General features: G+C 24.9%; 1 protein-coding gene across 1 annotated transcript in view; it reads right to left on the bottom strand.

The window, feature by feature from the left end:
- LOC122512137 (laminin subunit alpha-1) overlaps positions 1-19,906 on the bottom strand; it is a 157,517-nt gene extending 137,611 nt beyond the window's left edge. Inside the window, exon 1 of the mRNA XM_043627816.1 lies at positions 19,360-19,906. Coding sequence (XP_043483751.1) covers positions 19,360-19,465 — 106 coding nt within the window. The 5' untranslated portion in view covers positions 19,466-19,906. The remainder of the gene's footprint in view (positions 1-19,359) is intronic.
- Between the last annotated feature and the right edge of the window lie 5,357 nt (positions 19,907-25,263).

Below are 25,263 nucleotides of genomic sequence, written 5' to 3'. Positions count from 1 at the left end.
GAAAATTTTATTAAAATTCGTCGAGAAATTTCAATTATTTATAATGTTGTTGATAAAATTATTTATAAGAATTGAATTTTAAAAAACAATCAATTATTCAATAAATTATTAATTTTTACATTTCGATAATTGAATTCTAGTAGAATTTTCTATAATAAAAATGTTGTAAATCATTGAATTCTTGCTAAGAATTTTATTATTTATGTAAATAATTGAATGGTTGGGAAGAACTTTTATAAAATCTAAAAGAATAATTGAATTTCTTGGAAAAAATTTAATTTAAATTGTATATAAAATAATTTACATATTTCGAAAAATTTTATTAAAATATTTGAAAATTATTGAAATCCTGAGATGAATTTTATTATTTTTGAAAATAATTGAATAGTTGCTAGGAATTTTATTTAAATTTTCAAAAATAATTGAATACCTGCAACATGAATTTTATAATTTACGAATATAATTGAATTATTGCGAAAAATTATATTAAAAATTTTAAAAATAATTGAATTTTAGGTGAAAAATTTTATTATTTTTGAAAATAATTGAATTCTTCATAAGAATTTTATAAACATTGTTTTAAATAATTAATATTTTTTAAATATAATAAATATTATGAAAATTTTTATTCTAAATAATTGAATTCATGTGAAAAACTTTATTTGTGAAAATAATTGAATTTTTCGATTAAATAATTGAAAATTGTATTAAAAAATAATTGAAATTATTCGATAAGTTTTATATTATTTATGAAAATAATTGAATTCTTGCAAACGATTTCATTAGAATTTTTAAATAATTGAATTTCCAGGAAGAAATTTATTACCTTTAAAAATAATTGAATTCCTGTGGGAATTCTATTATTTATGAAAATAATAATTGAATTTTAGATGAATTTTATCAATTATTTTTCTAAATAATTGAATTCTTTTGCGAAATTTTATGAAAATACTAAATATCGAAAATAATTGAATTTCTAATATTATTCAAAAATTAATAAAACTCTTCCTAGGGATTCAATTATTTTCTGAAATAAATAAAATTTATTTCAATTTCAATTATCTTCAATTATTTTCAATTTCAATTATTTTCAATTATTTTCAATTATTTTCAATTTCAATTATTTTCAATTATTTTCAATTTCAATTATTTTCAATTATTTTCAATTTCAATTATTTTCAATTATTTTCAATTTTAATTATTTTCAATTTCAATTATTTTCAATTATTATCAATTTCAATTATTTTTAATACAATTTCTATCGAATTTTCTCTTATCGAAAATAATTGAATTTCTAATATTATTTAAAAATTAATAAAACTCTTCCTAGGGATTCAATTATTTTAAGAAATAAATATAATTTATTTCAATTTTAATTATTTTCAATTATTTTCAATTTCAATTATTTTCAATTATTTTCAATTTCAATTATTTTCAATTTCAATTATTTTCAATTTTAATTATTTTCAATTATTTTCAATTTCAATTATTTTCAATTATTTTCAATTATTTTCAATTATTTTCAATTATTTTCAATTATTTTCAATTTCAATTATTTTCAATTTTAATTATTTTCAATTATTTTCAATTTCAATTATTTTCAATTATTTTCAATTTCAATTATTTTTAATCCAATTTTAATCGAATTTTCTCGAAAAATGTAATTATTGTGTTAAAAACTTAATTAAAATTCGTCGATAGAATTCAATTATTTAAAAATTTGTTGGCATAATTCTTTATGCGAATTGAATTTTAAGAAACATTCAATTATTCAATAAATTAATTATTTGCATTTTTGCATTTAAATAGTTTATTTAAAGAATAATTATTTTAGTTAAATTTCTTGAAATTCTTGAAATTAATAATAATTGAATTGATAATGATTTTATCTCTCGGTCATTAATTATTATAAAACATGAAGAAATCAATGATTCCGAGTCAAAGACTCGGAGTTATCGATTTCTTCATGTTTTATTTATGGAAAACTTTAATTTCTAGTTTTTTAAGTAAAATTTTCTCTTTTATTTCACTCGGAGTGGTTATATTTTTGTCATTGGTCCGTAAATGGTCCGTAATTTTTCATTTTTGGTCCGTATTTTTAAATTTACTATATCACTGAGGTTCGAGTTCTAAAGATTTCCGAAAAAATATTAAAATAACACTTATTTTTTATTCTAACTCTCATAGATTCTCAAGTGGGTTTAATCTTTTGAGGTAAGGATAGTTGTCACCATAGTGCTCAGCATTTATTTTAACAAATCTTTTTATCAAATTGACTTCTTAATTTTTTTTTAAATAAAAAAGTACTAAAAGACTAAAATTAAAATTTAAAAAAAAAAAAAAAAAAATTGTGCAAATTTCCTCTAAAGGTTAAAATTAACCTTTGTTTATTAACCTTTGATTTGTTATTTTAACAAATCTTTTTATCAAATTGACTTCTTAATTTTTTTTTAAATGAAAAAGTACTAAAAGACTAAAATTAAAATTTAAAAAAAAAAAAAAAAAAAAAAAAAAGTGGTCAAATTTCCTCTAAAGGTTAAAGTTAACCTTTGTTTATTAACCTTTGATTTGTTATTTTAACAAATCTTTTTATCAAATTGACTTCTTAATTTTTTTTTAAATAAAAAAGTACTAAAAGACTAAAATTAAAAAAAAAAAAAAAAAAAAAAAAAAAAAAAAATTGTGCAAATTTCCTCTAAAGGTTAAAATTAACCTTTGTTTATTAACCTTTGATTTTTTATTTCAACAAATCTTTTTATCAAATTGACTTCTTAATTTTTTTTTAAATGAAAAAGTACTAAAAGACTAAAATTAAAATTTAAAAAAAAAAAAAAAAAAAAAAAAAAGTGGTCAAATTTCCTCTAAAGGTTAAAGTTAACCTTTGTTTATTAACCTTTGATTTGTTATTTTAACAAATCTTTTTATCAAATTGACTTCTTAATTTTTTTTTTAAATAAAAAAGTACTAAAAGACTAAAATTTAAAAAAAAAAAAAAAAAAATTGTGCAAATTTCCTCTAAAGGTTAAAATTAACCTTTGTTTATTAACCTTTGATTTGTTATTTTAACAAATCTTTTTATCAAATTGACTTCTTAATTTTTTTTTAAATGAAAAAGTACTAAAAGACTAAAATTAAAATTTAAAAAAAAAAAAAAAAAAAAGTGCAAATTTCCTCTAAAGGTAAAAATTAAAATTTGTACAAACGGTAAGAAGAACAACTAAAAAATCCGAATAACATTAACTCCTTGCGACCTTTTTTTAATTCGTCCGCCCCCCATTAGGCTAAAATTAGAAGCGAAAGCATGTCGGGTTATATTGTGTGTATACCACGTGTGTGGATATTGCGTCAGGGAGTTTTTTAGCCCGCGCGCGATTTGTCCGCTTATTGTGTGTATAGAGTACAAATTGAATGCGACGCCGGAAGTGGAAGGTGGTGTGCGCCAAGAATGAAGGGCGATACTCGAATCTTATTTATCTTTGAATGACGAAAAAGGAAAGGGGGGGGGGGGTGCCCAAAAAAAAGGACCACAGAGATTTTGACGTGTCATATACAGGAAATATGCGCCAGATGCGGTTCTAATTTTTAGCACCAACCATACCCACTATGCATTCTCCTTTCATTTCATTTTTTTTTTTTTTTTTTTTTTTTTTTTCATTTTCATTCTATTTATTATTATTCTGACGTTGATTCCGATTCAAGGCATCTCATCTTTAATGAACTTGTTTAAGATTGTGGAGGGTGAAGGGGATTAATATTAACCGTTAGAGTGAAATTAGAAGAAAATTAATATCACTGCGCGAGCATTGACTGCGGGAGGTCGTGAAATTCCTCATGATTTTTTGCTTGTAAAACATAAATGAATCCTAGAAAAGGTAGAAATGCAGACTGAAACGATGTTATATGTCAAGGGCTTTATTACCGCGATATCTTGAGTTAATTGCAGTGCTCTTTACTGCACACACACAGCACGTACCCCATGACACTTGGGTGGTTCATGATTTCTTCCATGTTCCGCTCGCGAGCATTAACTTTCCTTTTCTTCTTTCACATTTATTCACTGACTATTATATTTACACAGCGCTTCTTTTCTTCATTTCGATCTTTAAAAACAAATAATTAAAAGTTAAAATTCAATTTTAGACAAATACCTATACAATCCTTAAAAAGAAAGAAAAAAAGTAAGATAAAAAAAAAAAAAAAAAAAAAAAAAAAAAAAAAAAGTAAGAGAAAATGTAAAATTAAAAAGTAAATAGTAAATAAAAAGTGAAGGATGAAAATGTAAAACAAATTAGAAATGAAGGAGAAAATTGCAAAACAAATTAAAAATAAAGAATAAAAATGCTAACTAAATAAGAAATGCATGGAGAATAAAAATGTAAAGTAAATATAAGAAATGAAGCCATGAAGACAGCTTGGAAATTAAGAAGAAGAAGAAGATACAAAATAAAGAATAGAAATGCGCGGAAAAAATGAAAAATTCTAAGAAATTTTAAAATTTGTTGGCTTACTAATTTCTAAGATATAATTATGCCCCTTGTTTATGAATCAAGGTTAAAATAGCATATCATTTGGTTGAAAAATATGACAGAGAAGAATGATGATTATAATACAAAGGCAATTTGATTTTTTTTGTGTCGGTTCTCATAAATCATTTCTTTCGCTTCTTAGGCGCATTTATAACAAAATTTGGGTTAAAGGAGAAAATTCCTAACCTCAATTGGAATAAATTAGGATTTTTCATTTTAAGCTCTTGAGGTCAGGTACAATTTTAAATTTTAAGATAATTAAATTACTTTCACTATAATAATATCATTTTTTATGAAAATTCAATTTTTAAAAAAAAATTCTGATAAAATTCTAAGCAAGAATTCAATTATTTTCATAAATAATAAAACTCATCACAGAATTTCAATTATTTTTAATACTATTTTAAATTAGTCGAAAAATTCAATTATTTTCACAAATAAAGTTTTTCACACAAATTCAATTATTTAAAATAACATTTTTATAATATTTATTATATTTCGAAAAACTTCAATTATTTAAAATAATGTTTATCAAATTCTTATGAAGAAATTAATTATTTTCAGAAATAAAAAATTTTTTCACTGAAATTTATTTCTTTTTAAACATTTTAATAAAATTTTTCGCAATAATTCAATTATTTTCATAAATTATAAAATTCTTTTCAGGAATTCAATTATTTTTGAAAATTTTAATAAAATTCTTAGAAACTATTCAATTATTTTCATAAATAATAAAATTCAATTATTTTTAATACAATTTTACAAGTATTGCTCGAAAAATATAATTATTTTTAAAAATTTAATTTCAATTCCACAAAAAAAATCAATTATTTAACAAAATTTTTATTTAATTCTTCACAATAATTCAATTACTTTCACTAATAATATAATTTTTTATGGAAATTCAATTTAAAAAAAAAAATCTGATAAAATTCTAACGAAATTCAACGAAAGATTTCAATTATTTTTAAAACATTTTTTAAAACATTTATACAAGAATTGCTCGAAAAATGTAATTATTTTTAAAAATTTAATTTCAATTCCTCGAAAAAATTAAATATTTAAAAAAATGTTTTTTTTTAAATTCTTTGGAAAAATTTAATTACTTACAAAAATATTAGAATTTTTCCTAGGAATTCAATTATTTTCAATTCTTCGAAAGAATTCCATTATGTCTATATTATAAATATCGAAAATTAATCCCAAAAATTCAATTATTTTAAGGCACTTTAATAAAATTCTTTGGAAATTTCAATTATTTTCATAAATAACAATATTCATAACAAGAATTCAATTATTTTTAAAAGTAATACATTTTTTCTTAGAAATTCAAAAATATTTTTAAAAATTCTCAAAAATTGTAATGAAAATTCTTCGTAGAAATTTAATTACTTTCAAAACATACAAAAGATTGTGGAAATTCAATTATTTTCAATTTTTATAAATTCTCGTCAAAATTTCAATTATCAAATATAGATAATAAAATTATTCTTCAAAATTCAATTATTTTCAAAAATTTTAATAAACTTCTTGTTAAAAATTTTTACTATTTATCAAAAATTGTCCTGAATTCAATAATTTCCAATATTATTTTAATAAAACTATTCCAAAGGAATTATTTTCATAAATAATAAAAATTCTACAGGAATTCAATTATTTATAAATTTTTTGTAAATTTCTTCGCAGTAATTCAATTATTTTCATAAGTAATAAAATACTTTAGATAAATCCAATTATTTACAAAAATATTAGAATTTTTCATAGAGATTCAATTATTTTCAAATATTTTAATAAAATTGTTCGAAAGAAATCAATTATTTTAAATACAAATTTAATTGAATTTTTTTGATATAATATAATTTTTTTAGATTTTTATGAAATTCTTCTTAAGAATTCAATTATTCACATAAATAATTCTTCGAAAGAATTCAATTATTAAAAATAAATAACAAAATTATTCCCGAAAATTCAATTATTTTCACGGATTTTAATAAAATTCTTTGCAAAAATCAATTACTTTCTTAAATAACAATATTCATCGCAAGAATTCAATTATTTTTAAAAGTAACAAATTTCTTCTTGGAAATTCAATTATTTTTCAAAATTCTAATAAAATCGTTCGCAAAAATTCAATTTTTTTTTATAAATAATAAAATTCTTTTCAGAAATTCAATTATTTTAAAAAACAAAATTTAATAAAATACCACAGACATTTAATTTTTATCAAAAATTTTAATAGAATTCTTTGTAAAGTTTAATTATTTTTAAAAACTTTTCGCAATTAAATGATTTTTAATATCTACCCATTTTCATAAAATATTCAAACAAAATTCAATTATTTAAAAAATTTGTTGTAAAAATCTTCTTAAGAATTTAATTCTTTTTGTGAATAATAAAAATTTTTCAAGAATTCAATTATTTAAATTAGAATTTGCATAAAATTAGTCAAAAGAAATTAATTATTTAAAGAAAATTTTTAAATTCTTTGCAAGAATTGAATTATTTTTTTAAATATTAAAATTCTTTGATGAATAAAAAATTCGTTGCGCAGGAATTCAATTTAAAGTACATAGTAGGATAAAAAAGAAGTAAATATTTTTGAGTAAATATTTTTTTTTCTTTTTTAATACTTTTTTTAGTTCGAAAACTACTCTTTGCTATTTTTTAAAAATTTATTATCGAGTGCGAAGTTTGCCTTTCTCTAAAGCTTATTTTTAAAAAGTACCCCTAAGGAATCTTTCTTTCGCTAAAATTTTAAAAAATATCCCTAAGGAACGTTTTCCAAAAGCTAATTTTAAAAAAGTACCCCCATAAGAATTCTTATTCCATTCAATTAATTTTAAAAAACAAAGTGTATATTTTTTTCAAGAATCTGAGCTAATTTGAACTTTTTTACTCGCAATTTTACTGTAAAATATGAAAAAACCATAAAAAAACCGTTTAATTTATTATTTAAAAAAAAAAACGAAGAAAAATATGATCATATATATAATTTGAGAGAGTAAAACTATAAGTATAAGAGTTTATAACTTTTATTACATATACAAATACCATTGGGATATTAAAATGTCATTACGAGAAGTTATGAAATACGTTAACTCTTTACTGTATATATACATGTATATACGAGAATGGATTAATATATAAAAATATTGCAAAGTAATGCCTATGACGTTTAGTGGAAATAAATTCATCTTAGACTCGAGTCATCTCAGTGTATCACGATAGTTAACGTAAAATATACTACCGGGTAATATCTTTTCATTACACTGTATGTATATAGTATGTATTTCTCTTTGCTCGTTTGCGCCGATCATAAATATCAAGTGCCCCCGCTAAACACTCCCAACTAGCTCGATCAAATTTTCATTTTTTCTATACCTTGAAAAAAACTTTTCGTATTATTACTTACTATCTTTCGAATCTAATTTTTATTTATTTCCTCGAGTATTTTTCTACCCCCACCCCTCGATTTTTGTTTCTTTATCCCCCACCCCTCGAGTTCCTTCACGGGGCTCACCTCTCAAATTAAAAAAAAATTTTTTTTTAAATTTAATTATATTTATTTATATAATTGTATATTATATATTTTATAATATTTTTTTCAAGTTTTAATTTTAAATTTAAATTTTTTTTTTTTTTTTTTTTTTTTTTTTAATTTAATAAATTGAATTTAAATTCTCGAATTTTTTTTAAAATGAAAAAAAGGACAATTTTTTCTGTCCGATTTATTTATATATAAATGAAATAAAAAGAAAAGTGCATTTGGAGTCGAATCATAAGTGGCGTCTATTTAATAATAAAACTGTCATAGAAATGATATTTAATTCGAAATGTTGAAAAGCAGATGGCCAGGGATTTCCGGCCGAAAATAAGTGATGAGAAGAGCAAAAAATTACGTTTGTGATCGTCGTCGTGTGTTTATATATAAAAGAAGAAGAAGAAGAAGAAGAAATATAGAATATATGGTACGTAGTGGCCAATAGGACAAAAAGAGTCCGACTTTTTTTTTTTTTTTTTTTTTTTTTTTTTTTTTTTTTTTTTTTTATTGAACCCTGGGACACGTCTCGAAAGAGTGCACACGACACAGTATAATATTTGCACAAGCTTAACTTCCAAGTCGTTACAAATCGAATGTAAAAATAACGTTAAATTATTTTAAGAGTGTCGCTGCGCTCGAAATGCTTTCGCTTTTCACGAAAAAGAAAAAGAAAAGGAAAAAACAAATAAAAATAAAAATTCCGCATTTCACCGACTACGACGAAGACTCACCTTATGAAAGCATTCCAATCGAGATGCGAAAATAAAAATTAAGTGCTTTAATTAACGGAAAAGAATAAGCGAAAAACAAAGGGAAACAAAAATTTTAAGATCTTACAGTTTTCTAAAAAGTGTCTAATTGATACTAAAGGGGATTAAATTGAAACTAAAGATGATGGAATCGATACTAAACGGGACCAAGTTGATACTAAAAAGTGTCAAATTTATACCAAAGAGGATCAAATTGATATTAAAGGGGATCAAATTGATACTAAAAAGTGTCAAATTAATACTAAAGGGGATCAAATTGATACTAAAGATGATCGAATCGATACTAAAGGGAATGAATAAAAGCCACTTTTTTGATACTAAAAAGTGTCTAATTGATACTAAAGAGGATCGAATTGATATTAAAGGGGATCAAATTGATACTAAAAAGTGTCAAATTAATAATAAAGGGGATCAAATTGATATTAAAGAGGATCGAATTGATATTAAAGGGAATGAAATTGATACTAAAAAGTGTCAAATTAATACTAAAGGGGATCAAATTGATACTAAAGGGGATCAAATTAATACTAAACAGGATCAAATTGATACTAAAGGGGATCGAATTGAGACTAAATAGCATATAATTGATACTAAAGGGGATCAAATTGATATAAAAAATTTGAATAAATTTTTGATTTGACCCACATTTTTGGTAATTAATAACTTGGTGCCAGTTTTAGCATAAAATTTTAAAAAGTTAACTATGATGGTTACCGCAGTTTCAAATTTAGTTTTTAAAAAAAGTCATAGTTTTAAAAAAAGTGGACCCAAAATTAAAAAAAATAGGGTCCAAAAAATGTAGTTTTAATGAATCGGTTAATTAAAATCGAAAATCCTTTGTTGTAATCGTTCCGCGACAAATTTGCATTGTAAGTCTATAGGCGCCCTTTGGCCATCGCGTTTTAAAAAAGAAGAAAAAAAGATGCAATCCTAAGAGGCTCATTTGCTAGGCAAATGACCCTTTTATCGATATCGAATAATCGTTTGGGATTCGAATCGAAAATGAGAAGAAAAAAAAATTCGAACCTTCTTCTTAGAGTGAGAAGGGTGGGGGGAGAGGAAGGTTAAAAAGAGGGGGGGGATTTAATTCGCGGTGTTAAAATTCGCTCGTTAAGCAAGCAGCTTGTTAATTGCCTCGTAAACAAGTTACCACGAGAACAAGTGGACTATCGCTCATTTGCACTCACGAGAGAGAGAGAAAGAGAGAGAGAAAAAGAGATCGAATCGTGAAACTCTCTCATTCTTCTCGTGATGTTCAATTGTTAATCGACTCGACAGTAATGTCATTGTATCACTATTCACTATATATGCAGGCTTTGGACTCATCTACTAAAACCTACTATTTACCAATTTTTTTTTTACTATTTGTTACTATTTGGGCACTTTTTTTAGATTTCAGCTACTAAAACCTACTATTTATATGTTTTTTTCGAAAATTTACTTTAAATTCATACTAATACTAGAAATCAAAAAACTTCTCAAAAATTAGTCTCTCAAATTCTTTAAAACGATTCAATTATTTTCAAAAAATATTCAAAATTCTATTTTCAATTTCAAGTATTTTCATCAAATTTCGCAAAAGAATTCAATTATTTAAAAGAAAATTAATAAAATTCATGAAAAATTCAATTACTTTCATAAATAATAAAATATTTAAAAAAAATTCCAAAAAAATAAATTATTTTCATAAATAATAAAATTTCCACTGGAATTCAATTAATTTAGAATAGCATTTTCGAAAAAATCAATTATTTAACAAAATTTTTATACAATCACAATAATTCAATTACTTTCACTAATATAATAACTTTTTTCATGGAAATTCAATTTTTTAAAAAAAATTTTTAATAAAATTCTAAGCAAGAATTCAATTATTTTTATAAATAATAAAACTCATCGAAGAATTTCAATTATTTTTAATACTATTTTAAATTAATTAAATCGAAAAATTCAATTATTTTCAGAAATAAAATTTTCCAGATGAATTCAATTATTTAAAAGAAAATTTTCATGATATTTATTATATTATTTCGAAAAAAAAATTAATTATTTAAAACAATGTTTATAAAAAATTCTTATGAAGAATTCAATTATTTTCAAAAATAACAAATTTTTTTCACTGAAATTCAATTATTTTTAAACATTTTAATAAAATTTTTTGGAATAATTCAATTATTTTTATAAATAATAAAATTCTTTTTCAAAATTCAATTCTTTTCAAACATTTTAATAAAATTTTTCGCAATAATTCAATTATTTTTATAAATAATAAAATTCTTTTCCAAAATTCAATTCTTTTCAAAAATTTTAACAAAATTTTTCGCAATAATTCAATTATTTTTATAAATAATAAAATTCTTTTCCAAAATTCAATTCTTTTCAAAAATTTTAGTAAAATTCTTTCCAACTATTCAATTATTTTCATAAATAATAAAATTCATCGCAGAATTTCAATTATTTTTAATACAATTTCACAGAAATTGCTCGAAAACTGTAAGTATTTTTAAAAATTTAATTTCAATTCCTCGAAAAAATCAATTATTTCAAAAAATTTTTTTTTAAAATTCTTTGGAAGAATTCAATTATTGACAAAGATAATAGAATTTTTCACAGGAATTCAATTATTTTTAAATATTTTAACAAAATTGTTGGAAATAAATAAATTATTTTAAATACAATTTTATTTAAATTTTTATTGAAATAATTAAATTATTCTTTTAGATTTTAATTAAATTCTTCCCAACAATTCAATTATTCACATAACGAATTCTTCGAAAGAATTCAATTATTAAAGATAATTAACAAAATTATTCCCGAAAATTCAATTATTTTCACGGATTTTAATAAAATTCTTTGCAAAATTCAATTATTTTCAAAAATAACAATATTTATGATAAGAATTCAATTATTTTCAAAAGTAATAAATTTCTTCTTGGAAATTCAATTTATTTTAAAAAATCTAAATAAAATCGTTCGCAAGAATTGAATTATTTTCATAAATAATAAAATGCTTTTTAGGAATTTAATTATTTTCAAAAAAAATTTAAAAAAATACCACACAGACATTCAATTATTCTCAAAAATTTTAATACAATTCTTTGTAAAATTTAATTATTTTTAAAAACTTTTCGCAATTGAATGATTTTCAATATTTACTACTTTCATAAAATTTCCAAACAGAATTCAATTATTTAAAAAAATTGTAAAAATCTTCGTAAGAATTAAATTCTTTTCATGAAAAATAAAAATTTCTTCTAAATTCAATTATTTAAATTAGAATTTGCATAAAATTAGTCGAAAAAATTGAATTATTTCAAAATTTTAATAAAATTCTTCGCTTTAAAATTAATTATCGAGTGCAAAGTCTGCTAAATGTAGCTAATTTTTAAAAAGTATATCTCTAAGGGGAACTTGTCTCTATAGATTATTTTTAAAAAGTACCCCTAAGGAATCTTTCTTTAGTTATAATTTTTAAAAAGTATACCCCTAAGGAATATAAAAGGTGCTAACACTATATATTTAAAAACGGAGGTATACTTGACGAATTAAACGAAAATTATTATCAATAAATAAAAATTCATTAAAATGTTTAAACCTTGAAAATTATATAAATTAAATGCGAGGGGAATATATGAAAAAAATATATAAATTAAAGTGTGTATAATATTCGAAGAAGATAGTTACGTGTCAAGTCAAATGCTATTAAGAATACGTTACATGGAAGGGTTTTGCGTAAGACGTGCCATTGCGTGCGCCTCTGTTTTTAAAAAAAATTACAGACTCTTGTATGTTTATAAAAAAGAAAATACAAAATGTGTGAAATATTCATTTTTCTAAATATATAGAAACCCATCTCTTGTGTTACTCCTTGCAAATTGATGAGGAAAAATAGTGAAAAAATGTAGAAAAAACAAAAAAAAAAATTTTTCGCCAAGATAAAAATCTTCCGCATTCCGCTCAATAGTATTTTTTAACCCAAATTTAAAAAGAAGTAACTTTTACTATCTTTAAAGTTAACTTTTGTAAAAAATTTCTAGTTATTTTTTCATTTAGCAGTAACAGTAGTACTACTAGTAGTGGTAGTACTGCTAGTGCTACTAGTACTATTAGTACTGTTATTAGTGATAGTATTACTATTAGTAGTTGCAGCACTACTAGTACTATTAGTAGTGATAGTATTACTATTAGTAGTGGTAGCACTACTAGTACTATTAGTAGTAATAGTATTACTATTAGCAGTAATGGTAGCACTATACTACTATTAGTGGTAGCACTACTAGTACTATTAGTAGTGATAGTAGTGCTATTAGCAGTAATGGTAGCACTATACTACTATTAGTGGTGATATTATTACTATTAGCAGTGATAGTAGTGCTATTAGCAGTAATGATAGTACTACTAGTAGTGGTAGTAGTAACTATTAGTACTATTAATAGTGATAGTAGTAACTATTAGTACTATTAATAGTGATAGTAGTAACTATTAGTACTATTAATAGTGATAGTAGTAACTATTAGTACTATTAATAGTGATAGTAGTAACTATTAGTACTATTAATAGTGATAGTAGTAACTATTAGTACTATTAATAGTGATAGTAGTAACTATTAGTACTATTAGTAGTGATAGTAGTAACTATTCGAACTATTAGTAGTGATAGTGCTACTATTAGCAGTAGTGGTAGTACTATACTAGTAGTAGTAATAAAATACTATTACTAGTGGTGACACTACTGCTAGCTTAAAAATTTACAAGTACTTTAACTAAAATTAATCTTAAAGGCAGTAAAATATTAGTTATAATAAATTTTAAAAAATACTAGTAAAATTTGAAATTTGCAGTAGTATTACTACTAGTAGTAGCTGGAATTTTCTCAATTTCCGTAGTTATAATTTTTAACAAAGAAAAAAAAACAAGATAATAAAGTAATTTTTTTAATTTTTCGCAGGCGACGAAAGTTATTATACAAAAGGAGAATAAAAGCAGTAGGGAGAAAATTGTCTGTGAAAACTAAAACTAAAATAGCCGCGACAGAAATGGAACTCGTAAAATGCACAAGTTAAGGTCATGTTGCGGTTTACTCGCGCGAGATAATAGTTGAAGTTGAATAGGTGGCTGAAGAAGCGTTTTTGATACGCACCGAGTCAATTTCATTGATGGCGAGTCGGTCGGTGCACTAGGGCTTCGAAGGTCACGGACGGTTCAAGGTGATGCAACCTTTTACCATCTCCCCCCCCTCCCACTCTCTCTCTCTTTGGTATGCACATTCATCGCATGGAAACCGTCGAAAAAAAAAAATTTTTTTTTCTATCCTCCCTCAAAGTTTTATTAATTATTGTTATTTTTACCATACACTGACTGTGGGTATTTTTAGTCAATTTACTTCTTTCTCTTTTTACCTTCCCCCCCCCCCCCTCTCTTTCTAACTCAAATCTTTTTCTCTATTTTTACCTCTTTTTCTCCCCCCTCTCTATGGACATTTATTAAAAATTACCCCTAAGGAGGTATAATATTATTATAAAATATCTATATTAATAAAATCAGACTTCTGTCTGTACATTGCTCCAAGCTTGGAAAATTTTTATATATTTTTTCGTTTTGAGACATTAGAATTCGAAAAATGTAAAAAAAAAAATGTCTGTCTGTATGAAAAATTTTGTTCGCGCATCACTTGAAAACGGTTTAACCAATTAAAGTGAAATTTGCCAGTCTATTAGGTATTAACGTCGTAACTTAAAATCATGGCCTTATCCGATTAAAAAATATTAACTTGAACGAAAGTTATGACATTTTTCCAAAAAATTCGAAAAATCAAAAAAATGCAAATTTATTTTTTTTGTAAAATGAATGCAAAACTATCCTTAGCTAACTTTTTCAGTTAAATACAACGCATTTCTACAATAAAATTTTTAAAAAAGAAGTATTTTGAAATTTTGTTTCGTTTTTTTAGATCAACTTTTTTTTTTAAAAAAATAGTGATTTTTAATCTTTAAGCAATGCTTTTCAGGAAAAGTTATTAAACTTTTTTATTTAAAGATCAGTATCTAAAGTAAGAAATTTGCTACATTAGACAAAAATAATGAAGCTAAATGCCATAAAAGAGAAGAAAAAATGTTGAATTTTAAGAAATTCGGTTTATCGAATTTTTGAATATTTTCGATAATTTTTGGATTTTTACCAAAGGGTGGAGATTTTCAAGTAAGTAAAGTATTCTCTAAAAGCACAAAAATAATAAAGCTGAATGCCACAAAAAAGAAGAAAAAATGTTGAATTTTAAAAAATTCGGTTTTTTGAATTTTTGATAAATTTTGATAATTTTAGATTTTTTAAAAAAGGGTGGAGATTATTAAATCATTAAAGTATTTTTGAAAAGCACAAAAATATTGAAGCTAAATGCAGCAAAAAAGAAGAAAAAATGTCGAATTTTAAGAAATTCGGTTTTTCCGAATTTTTGAATATTTTCGATAATTTTTGGATTTTTACCAAAGGGTGGAGATTTTCAAGTAAGTAAAGTATTTTCCAATAGCACAAAAATAATAAAGCTAAATGCCATAAAAAAGAAGAAAAAATGTTGAATTTTAAAAAAATTCGATTTTCGAATTTTTGATAAATTTTGATAATTTTAGATTTTTTAAAAAAGGGTGGAGATTATTAAATCATTAAAGTATTTTTGAAAAGCACAAAAATATTGAAGCTGAATGCCATAAAAAAGAAGAAAAAATGTTGAATTTTAAGAAATTCGGTTTTTCGAATTTTTAAATATTTTTGATTTTTTACCAAAGGGTGGAGATTATTAAAATAATAATTAAAATACTAATTCGGTAGTAATAGCCATTACTACCGAAATAGCTAATGGTAACTAATTATTAATTTTCCAGTTAAACTAAATTCCCAGCTATTTTCTGATTTTTCAGATTGGTAGAAACATATTGTTAAATGTATATTGGTAGAAACTAAAACCCATCGAAGACGGGTACGACAGCTATAGTTTATACATATAACTACAATATTGAACGTATTCTCCTTTCTTTATTGAATATAAATTTCATCACGTTTGGGTGGTCCAGATGTAAAAATTAGGGTAAGCTTTCAATGATTATGAGTGTGTAATGAAACATAAGCGTCTGAGTCTAGTCTAGAATATCGAAGGCAGTTGACACCGAGAGACTTGTTCCAACTGCGTTTTATATTTAGCGATCTGAACTCCTTTACTGCACGTGTATGTATATATTTTCAGGGCGGAAATCCCTTTCTTGCGGAAGGGACAAAAAATTTAGGTTATAAATACACAATTCTACATTCAAAACATATCAAACATATATAATTATGTAATTTTCACTTTTTTACTTCATTAATTACGAATTAACTATTATTGCACTTAATTAATAGTTAATGCTATATAATATTTTAGAATCTGAGTTCACTTTTGACTAAAACCGTTTAGATTATATATATATATATATTTTTTTTTTTTTTTTTTTTTTTTTTTTTTATAAATGAATGGTTGTCAATTTAAAAGACGTCTATAGTTTTCAATTTTTTTTATAAATGAAGGTTGTCAATTTAAAAGACATCCATAGTTTTCAATTCATAATAATATACATCATGTACCTGTCATATTGTAAGAATCTTTAAAGAGATGAAAACATCAAAACACAGGTTATTTTGAAAATTCTACCTGCGAAGGAGAAAATTGTCCCTCGATTCGTTACGCCTCCTTGGCTGCTTGGCGCGAAATAGCAGGTGCGTAAATAATGAAACTAAGATAAATTGCGAACACTGGATTCTTTTTTTTTCTATGACATTTTTTAACGCGCACTCTGTGTGTATATGGGGGGCCGGAAAAATCTGCGGGGGGTTCAAGTAGGTAGATATTATAAAAATAAGGGGTAGGTGGTTTTTTTCAAGAGACTATATATATAGAGAGAGAGACATACATACCAAGCGTATATAGTAAGTAGTTGATGGAAGAGTCAACTGTAAACCGCGCGGTCTCAAAATAATCTCATTCTCGGGTTCGTGTGCTGTATCGTCATGTTACTCTTGTTTAAATGCCGGTAGTTTTGTGTGTGTACTCTCTCGCTCTCATTTTCCCTATTTTTCTCTTTATTCAATCTCTATTTCTTTCTTCTTCGATTTCTTTCTCTCTCACTCTAATTATAGTTAGAGAAAGATTCCTTAGGGATACTTATTAAAAATTAACTATATAGATAGATTCATTAGGGATACTTTTTAAAAATTATTTATTATTATTTTTTAACGAAAGGTTTCTTAAGGGTGCTAGTTGGTGGTAGAAAAACTACTAATTAGTAGTAAAATACTAGTTAGTAGTGAAAATAATAATTACTAGTAATAGTTAATAGTAGTAAAAATACTAGTTAGTAGTAAAAAATACTAGTTAGTAGTAAAAAATACTAGTTAGTAGTAAAAAATACTAGTTAGTAGTAAAATACTAGTTAATAGTAAAATACTAGTTAGTAGTAAAAATACTAGTTAGTAGTAAAAATACTAGTTAGTAGTAAAAAAATACTAGTTAGTAGTAAAAATACTAGTTAGTAGTAAAAAATACTAGTTAGTAGTAAAAATACTAGTTAATAGTAATAGTTGATAGTAGAAGACTACTGGTTATTAATAAAAAAAACTACTACTTGTTAGTAGAAAACTACTAGTTATTAATAGAAAACTACTTAATAGTAGAAAACAAATAGTAAGTAGTAGAAAAACTACTAGTAAGTAGTAAAAAATACTGGTTAGTAGTAACATTCTAGTTTGTAGTAAAAATACTAGTTAATATCAATAGTTACTAGTAGAAAACAAGTAGTAAAAATACTAGTTAGTAGTAAAAAAATACTAGTTAATATTAATAGTTATTAGTAGAAAACTACTAGTTATTAGTAGAAAACATGTAGTAAGTAGTAGAAAACAAGTAGTAAGTAGTAGAAAAATACTAGTAAGTAGTAGAAACACTAGATAGTAGTAAAAATACTAGTTAATAGTAATAGTTAATAGTAAAAAACCTATTAGTTATTAGTAGAAAACTACTTAATAGTAGAAAGTAAACTTAATAGTAGAAAACAATTAGTAATTAGTAGAAAAAACTACTAGTTAGTAGAAGCAAATACTAGGTCGTAGTAGTAGCGTATGTGACATTCTTCGACTTTCTACACTCGCCTATTGACGTTTAGTTAGAAAATTTGCAAGCCGCTAAATTTTAACTCTTACCGCCCCTTCCCCCCCCTTGGTTTTACCCCTTCTCCTTTATTTCCAAGCAAAAAATTCTTTAATTTCCTTTATTTTTATTGCATTTAGTCTCTCTCTCTCTGTCTCTCTTTCTCTTTGACTTTCTCCGCGCTTATAATAATACTCGAGAGGCAAAAGGAGAAGATCGGACGTTGAGCTTGAGGCTGAGCACCCTCTAATTATGGCGCGATTTTCGTTATCGATCCTTCGATCGTTCTCCTCTCTTACAACTAACAGAGCTTATAGTAGTCGAGACACGGTTAAAATTATCCACGAAAAGAATTTCTTCTAATCCATCAAAATATTATTCACATTTTTCTCCTTTTTTTTTTTTTTTTTGAAAAAAGGATAAAAAAAAATTAAAATAAAAGGAAAACATTTTTCAATTTGACTTATTCGTTTCAAATAACATATAGATAAAAATCGATAATAATTCTTTTGGAAAAGTGTACACAACTCTTGAGGTAAAATAAAATAAACTAGTTTTTTTTTTATAAAAAATACTAGTACTCTTCAGTAAAGGAAAAATTTTTCTTTTTAGTAAACAACTATTTGTTTTTAATAAAAAAATTGTTTTTTTAGTAAACAACTAGTACTTTTTAGTTAAAAAATATTTTTTAATAAAAAATTAGTTTTTTTAAAATAAAAACTACTTTTTATAAACAACTAGTTTTTTTTAGATAAAAAGTAGTGTTTTAATAAAAAAAAACTAGTTCTTTTTAGTAAACAACTAGTTTTTCAGTAAACAACTAGATTTTTTTAGTAAAAAAACTAGTTCTTTTTAATAAACAACTAGTTTTTTTAGTGTTCCTATTTTTTTAAATAAACAACTAGTTTTTTTTAGTAAAAACTATTTTTTTGTGAATAACTAGTTCTTTTTAGTAAACACCTAGATTTTTTAGTTAAAAAAGTATTTTTTTTAAGTAAAAATTAGTTTCTTTAAGTAATAAACAGTTTATTTTAGTAAAAACTAATTTTTTTAGTGAAAACTATTTTTTCTAGTTAACAACTTTTTCAGTAAAAAAAACTAGTTTTTTTAGTAAACATTAATTGTCTTTAGTATAAAAAACTATTTTTTCAGTAAAAATGAATTGTTTTTAGTATAAAAAAAACTTTTTTTTAGTAAAAATATTCAAAAACTTTTTTTTAAATATTTGAAAACAATTTTTGAAAATGAAAAAAAATTTAATAATAACCGAGGCCTGTATAATAAATATTAAAATTCTTAATTTTTAGAATATTCAAAAACTGTTTTTTTTTTGTAAATGATAAAAAAAACTCACCATGTTTTAATCGTACTCCCCGGGAAGCGATGGCATTTTCCATAAAAATAACAAGAAACAAAAAAACCAGAATTCTCGTCCTGGTGGCCATGACTTTTTTTTTCATTTATTTTTAAAACACTCGCACTTTCGAAAAAACACTTTTTAACGCACTGCTACCAAATTTCTTACATAATTAACATACAAATTAATAATTAAATTACTCTTTAAAAACGATTGTGACACACTGTTTGACGATCCAATCATCACGAAACACTTTTTTTTTTATTTTTCTTTATTCAAACAAAAAATATGCAAAATTTCCAATTGAACTTTTTTTTTATCACTTTTCTCAGACATTCTTGTTTTTCAAAAGAAACGAAATTTTCACATTCTTTAAAAAAAATTACGAACAAGGTATAATAACAAAAAAAAAATTGAAAATTAAAAGAAACGAATTTTTCTTTTTTTTCTAAATTAAAAATTTTGAAATTTACGAAAAGGAGAGAAATGCGAAAAATTTGGAAAAACCTCGTGGTTTGAAATAGATGGAGGGGGGTAAAAAAAGGACGACAATATAGTGAATAGGAGAAACACGCGATGTCAATGCCGCGAGCAAACTAAACCCGAGGAGAACTCTCCAGACTAACCCGAACCACCGACACCTCTCTGTCACTCCCACCCCAATCATCCCCGCCCTGTGAAACCCATGTGCAGGTAAACGAGACCGAAAGAGCTACCTGTTATATTCGGGCGGGAGGGGGGAAAAGGTGCCAGAACAATAGCTACCTAAATTTTCGACTCATTAGAAAACAATAAATAATATTACATAAATCAGATTAGCCACGCACTTATTATTACCAGTCGTAACCAGCAGAAGTTATTTTTCTTAACTGTCTATATAATTAACTTTAAATGACTCGTCAATAATCTCTCTAATTTTGAATTAGTACCTACTCTCTAAATTCAAATTCGTAATTTTCTACTAAAAACTAGTGTACATTCGTTTACCAATAAAAATAGTATATTTTGAAAATTTTTTATTAAAAAACTACTAGTTAGTGGTGGAAAGTAATAGTTAGTAGTAGAAAACTACATAAAAAACCACTAGTTAGTATAGTAGAAAATTACATAGAAAACTACTTAGTAGTAGGAAACAACTAGTCAGCAGTAGAATACTACTTAATAGTAGAAAACAACTAGTAAGTAGTAGAAAACTACTAGTTAGTAATAGAAATCAACATAAAAAACTACTGTTTAGTAGTAGAAAATTATGTAGGAAATTGCTGGTCAGTAGGAAAAAAAACTACATAGAAAACAACTTAGTAGTAGAAAATCACATAGAAAGCTATTTAGTCAGCAGTAAAAAACATCTAGTCAGTAGTAACAAAAACTACTACTTAGTAGAAGAAAACTACTAGCTAGTAGTAGAAAATCACATAGAAAACCACTAATAAGTATTTTAAAAAACTACTTAGCAGTAGAAAACTACTTAATAGTAGAAAAATTAGATAGTACTACAAATACTAGTTTGTAGTAGAAAAATACTAGTTGGTAGTAGAAAGCACTAGTTAGTAGTAGAAAATTACTTAGAAGAAGAAAACAACTAGTCAGTAGTAGAAAACTTCTAGTTAGTAGTAGAAATACTACGTAGTAGTAGAAAAAACTAGTTACTAGTAGAGAAAAATACTAGTTAGTAGAAATAAAACAAGTTGTTAGTAGTAGAATACTACTGATTCTTTAGTAGGTCGTTTTGACAATTTCCAACTTACGAACGAATTAGTAGCTTTCTACAACCCGCAATTAGTATAGAAAGCTACTAAAGTTGATAAAAACTGTTCTTAATTCAATAAATGATTCCGCACCATTATCATTACCAAAAACTACTAACCGAACGCAGTAAAATAACCAATATTTAGTAAAAAAGAATTAAAAATTTATTTCTTCAAAATTTAATAATTCTAATCATCGGGAAATTTCCTAGAAGGGACTCAACTCTACACAATCAAAATTTGGTAAAAAATATTTAAAAAATTTATTTCTTCTAAATTTTTTAATTGTAATCATCTGAAACTTTCCTGAGTCCTAGTAGGGACTCAGCCCTACACAATCATGAAGAATAGAGAATTTTATTTCAATTTTTAAGTAGTAGCACCACCACCCGAATGCTATCAGACAATTGAAATTTGTTAAAAAATATATAAAAAATTTATTTCTTTCAAAAATAAAAATTCTAATTATCTGAAAATCACCTGAGTTCTAGTAGGGACTCAGCCCTACACAATCCTGAAGAATAGAGAATTTTATTTCAATTTTTAAGTAGTAGCACCACCACCCGAACGCTATCAGACAATCAAAATTTGGTAAAAAATATTTAAAAAATTTATTTCTTGTAAATTTTTTAATTGTAATCATCTAAAACTTTCCTGAGTCCTAGTAGGCACTCAGCCCTACACAATCCTAAAGAATAGAGAATTTTATTTCAATTTTTAAGTAGTAGCACCCTCACCCGAACGCTATCAGACAATCAAAATTTGGTAAAAAATATTTTAAAAATTTATTTCTTCCAAGTTTAATAATCGTAATCATCTAGAAATTTCTTAAGTCTTAGTAGGGACTCAGCCCTACACAATCATGAAGAATAGAGAATTTTATTTAAGTTTTTAAGTAGTAGCACCCTCACCCGAACGCTATCAGACAATCAAAATTTGGTAAAAAATATTTTAAAAATTTATTTCTTGTAAATTTTTTAATTGTAATCATCTGAAACTTTCCTGAGTCCTAGTAGGGACTCAGCCCTACACAATCCTGAAGAATAGAGAATTTTATTTCAATTTTTAAGTAGTAGCACCCTCACCCGAACGCTATCAGACAATCAAAATTTGGTAAAAAATATTTTAAAAATTTATTTCTTGTAAATTTTTTAATTGTAATCATCTGAAACTTTCCTGAGTCCTAGTAGGGACTCAGCCCAACACAATCCTGAAGAATGGAGAATTTTATTTCTATTTTTAAGTAGTAGCACCCTCACCCGAACGCTATCAGACAATCAAAATTTGGTAAAAAATATTTTAAAAATTTATTTCTTCTAAATTTTTTAATTGTAATCATCTGAAACTTTCCTGAGTCCTAGTAGGGACTCAGCCCTACACAATCATAAAGAATAGAGAATTTTATTTCAATTTTTAAGTAGTAGCACCCTTACCCGAACGCTATCAGACAATCAAAATTTGGTAAAAAATAATTAAAAAATTTATTTCTTGTAAATTTTTTAATTGTAATCATCTGAAACTTTCCTGAGTCCTAGTAGGGACTCAGCCCAACACAATCCTGAAGAATAGAGAATTTTATTTCAATTTTTAAGTAGTAGCACCCTCACCCGAACGCTATCAGACAATCAAAATTTGGTAAAAAATATTTTAAAAATTTATTTCTTCCAAGTTTAATAATCGTAATCATCTAGAAATTTCTTAAGTCTTAGTAGGGACTCAGCCCTACACAATCCTGAAGAATAGAGAATTTTATTTCAATTTTTAAGTAGTAGCACCCTCACCCGAACGCTATCAGACAATCAAAATTTGGTAAAAAATATTTAAAAATTTATTTCTTCTAAATTTTAATAATCGTAATCATCTAGAAACTTCCTGAGTCCTAGTAGGGACTCAGCCCTACACAATCCTGAAGAATAGAGAATTTTATTTCAATTTTTAAGTAGTAGCACCCTCACCCGAACGCTATCAGACAATCAAAATTTGGTAAAAAATATTTAAAAAATTATTTCTTCTAAATTTTTTAATTGTAATCATCTGAAACTTTCCTGAGTCCTAGTAGGGACTCAGCCCTACACAATCCTGAAGAATAGAGAATTTTATTTCAATTTTTAAGTAGTAGCACCCTCACCCGAACGCTATCAGACAATCAAAATTTGGTAAAAAATAATTAAAAAATATATTTCTTCTAAATTTTTTAATTGTAATCATCTGAAACTTTCCTGAGTCCTAGAAGGGACTCAGCCCTACACAATCATGAAGAATAGAGAATTTTATTTCAATTTTTAAGTAGTAGCACCCTCACCCGAACGCTATCAGACAATCAAAATTTGGTAAAAAATATTTAAAAAATTATTTCTTCTAAATTTTTTAATTGTAATCATCTGAAACTTTCCTGAGTCCTAGAAGGGACTCAGCCCTACACAATCATGAAGAATAGAGAATTTTATTTTAATTTTTAAGTAGTAGCACCCTCACCCGAACGCTATCAGACAATCAAAATTTGGTAAAAAATATTTAAAAAATTTATTTCTTGTAAATTTTTTAATTGTAATCATCTGAAACTTTCCTGAGTCCTAGTAGGGACTCAGCCCTACACAATCCTGAAGAATAGAGAATTTTATTTCAATTTTTAAGTAGTAGCACCCTCACCCGAACGCTATCAGACAATCAAAATTTGGTAAAAAATATTTAAAAAATTTATTTCTTGTAAATTTTTTAATTGTAATCATCTGAAACTTTCCTGAGTCCTAGTAGGGACTCAGCCCTACACAATCCTGAAGAATAGAGAATTTTATTTCAATTTTTAAGTAGTAGCACCCTCACCCGAACGCTATCAGACAATCAAAATTTGGTAAAAAATATTTAAAAAATTTATTTCTTCTAAATTTTATAATTGTAATCATCTAGAAACTTTCCTGAGTCCTAGTAGGGACTCAGCCCTACACAATCCTGAAGAATAGAGAATTTTATTTCAATTTTTAAGTAGTAGCACCCTCACCCGAACGCTATCAGACAATCAAAATTTGGTAAAAAATATTTTAAAAATTTATTTCTTCTAAATTTTTAATATCGTAATCATCTGAAACTTTCCTGAGTCCTAGTAGGGACTCAGCCCTACACAATCCTGAAGAATAGAGAATTTTATTTCAATTTTTAAGTAGTAGCACCCTCACCCGAACGCTATCAGACAATCAAAATTTGGTAAAAAATAATTAAAAAATATATTTCTTCTAAATTTTTTAATTGTAATCATCTGAAACTTTCCTGAGTCCTAGTAGGGACTCAGCCCTACACAATCCTGAAGAATAGAGAATTTTATTTCAATTTTTAAGTAGTAGCACCCTCACCCGAACGCTATCAGACAATCAAAATTTGGTAAAAAATATTTAAAAAATTATTTCTTCTAAATTTTTTAATTGTAATCATCTGAAACTTTCCTGAGTCCTAGTAGGGACTCAGCCCTACACAATCCTGAAGAATAGAGAATTTTATTTCAATTTTTAAGTAGTAGCACCCTCACCCGAACGCTATCAGACAATCAAAATTTGGTAAAAAATATTTAAAAAATTATTTCTTCTAAATTTTTTAATTGTAATCATCTGAAACTTTCCTGAGTCCTAGTAGGGACTCAGCCCTACACAATCCTGAAGAATAGAGAATTTTATTTCAATTTTTAAGTAGTAGCACCCTCACCCGAACGCTATCAGACAATCAAAATTTGGTAAAAAATAATTAAAAAATTTATTTCTTGTAAATTTTTTAATTGTAATCATCTGAAACTTTCCTGAGTCCTAGTAGGGACTCAGCCCTACACAATCATGAAGAATAGAGAATTTTATTTCTATTTTTAAGTAGTAGCACCCTCACCCGAACGCTATCAGACAATCAAAATTTGGTAAAAAATATTTTAAAAATTTATTTCTTGTAAATTTTTTAATTGTAATCATCTGAAACTTTCCTGAGTCCTAGTAGGGACTCAGCCCTACACAATCATGAAGAATAGAGAATTTTATTTCAATTTTTAAGTAGTAGCACCCTCACCCGAACGCTATCAGACAATCAAAATTTGGTAAAAAATATTTAAAAATTTATTTCTTCTAAATTTTTTAATTGTAATCATCTGAAACTTTCCTGAGTCCTAGAAGGGACTCAG

This window comes from Leptopilina heterotoma, unplaced genomic scaffold (genome assembly GCF_015476425.1).
Source record: "Leptopilina heterotoma isolate Lh14 unplaced genomic scaffold, ASM1547642v1 Lhet_123, whole genome shotgun sequence".
NCBI classification, from domain to species: domain Eukaryota; kingdom Metazoa; phylum Arthropoda; class Insecta; order Hymenoptera; family Figitidae; genus Leptopilina; species Leptopilina heterotoma.
This window is presented reverse-complemented; position numbering and strand designations above follow the sequence as displayed.